The sequence below is a fragment of the Aplysia californica genome, unplaced genomic scaffold, assembly GCF_000002075.1.
Source record: "Aplysia californica isolate F4 #8 unplaced genomic scaffold, AplCal3.0 scaffold00132, whole genome shotgun sequence".
Lineage (NCBI taxonomy): Eukaryota > Metazoa > Mollusca > Gastropoda > Aplysiida > Aplysiidae > Aplysia > Aplysia californica.
In genome coordinates, this window is record NW_004797402.1 from 149,004 (window position 1) to 150,672 (window position 1,669).

A 1,669-nucleotide genomic window follows, 5' to 3' on the forward strand; every position below is an offset into this window, starting at 1 on the left:
GGGGGGGGGGAGAGAGACGGAGAGAGAAAGACAGAGAGAGAGAATCTGTGAGAGATATAGAAGAAGAGGCATAAGAATTTGTATATATTTCGAAAAGGTTGTTGTCTCAGACACAGTTAAGTACAGCGTATTCCTTCACTATGAAGAACAGACATAGAACCATACAAAGCAGCAATAAATGTAGTGAACGCTTCCCACAAAAACTGCCTTAAAAAAAAAATAAATTCCAAGACAATTTTCTAAAAAGTAATGATTCAGATGTAAAACTGTAAGAATGAACGTTCAAGGATTCAAAAGAAATTGAAAAAAACGACAAAAGCATTGCAGACGTGTATTTCTTTCTGACAGACATAATTTATTGACAGATGAGGAAACAAAGTCTCCGCGGTTGTTGCGTCCTTTCACGAGAACGGAAAGCTATTACAGGGACCCACTCCCGTGACACCTTTGTATGTTCTCTTGATTGGTTTTAGTAAGAGTTTTACAGCACTTGCAACACAATAAGGTCATACAAGTGAAGAAAATTAGAGGTGTTACAAGAGTAAAAAAACACACACAAAAAAGAGGAGGGGAGATCAGGACCACAGATGTCTGATAGGACAGAAGGAGCAAACCCCGGCAGAGAACCCGCCAACCACCTGCCAATCTTTCTCATCCCACAAGGTTTAGACTGGAGTAAAAAGAAGCATATTAACATCATTCAACTTGATAAAGGTAATTTAGTGCAAGAAAAGAAAAAGGAAAATAGAGACAAGGAAAAAAAAAGAGGAGAAAGAATAGAAGTATGATCTAGGAGAAGCAAGCCCCCTTCAACCATTTATTTATCTGACCTGACTGTTGTTGTAAACCATAGGCACAGGCAGCGGGGACAACAGGGGACAGAGACAGGGAGGTGGGGTGGCGGGAAGTAGGAGAAAGGAGGGAAGCAGTAACAGCCCTTACCCTGTACATACACCGAGAAATAAAATACCCAACAGAAAGACACAAAAAAATCATTTGTATTATTTCTATTTTCTACAAGAATATCCCACATAATTCAAGACAAAGTAACACAGCCGCAAATACATATATATATAGAGTAGCGAAACAGGCAGACTGGAGCCTCACACTGGTGATGTCACATCCTGCGGGAAGGAAGAAAGGCCGAGATGATGTCATCCAAGGAGAAGTAACTGTCATGTCGTACATGCGTCTTTGTACATCTGCGCTTGTGTCAGCCAGGGTGGGGGGTACCAGGAGAGTAACATGGCGGGGAGTGAGGGCGTGTGCATGTGCTTGCGCCTGTGTGTGTGTGTGTGTGTGTGTGTATGTGCGCGCGTGCGCACATGCACATGTGTGAGTGCTGCTTGCCTGCTGCCGTACATGAACCTCTGGAGTAATTTGATTGGTCAATGGTGTCTATGACATCACATAAGTCAAGCCTCACCTGAAGAGAAGAGAAAAAAAAAAGGATCATAATCTAGATAGGTATGAGTAAACTTCATCCCTCCATTCAGAGCTCACTTGACTTATGACCCACATTTGGCATCTTTTCTTCCTGCTGGGATACATTAGGGATGTCATTACACCCTGAGCCAAAAGCACTTTAAAATTATTTCAATAATGGGTGTGTTTGTGTGTTTGTGTGTATGTATGTGTGTGTATGTGTGTGTGTATATATATATATATA

General features: G+C 41.6%; 1 protein-coding gene across 1 annotated transcript in view; it reads right to left on the bottom strand.

The window, feature by feature from the left end:
• Positions 1–1,065: 1,065 nt before the first annotated feature.
• The window catches only part of LOC101845088 (unconventional myosin-XVIIIa), a gene marked incomplete in the record, with an annotated part of 129,989 nt that continues 129,385 nt past the window's right edge, over positions 1,066–1,669 (bottom strand). The window contains 1 exon segment of the mRNA XM_013081466.2: positions 1,066–1,426. Coding sequence (XP_012936920.1) covers positions 1,416–1,426 — 11 coding nt within the window.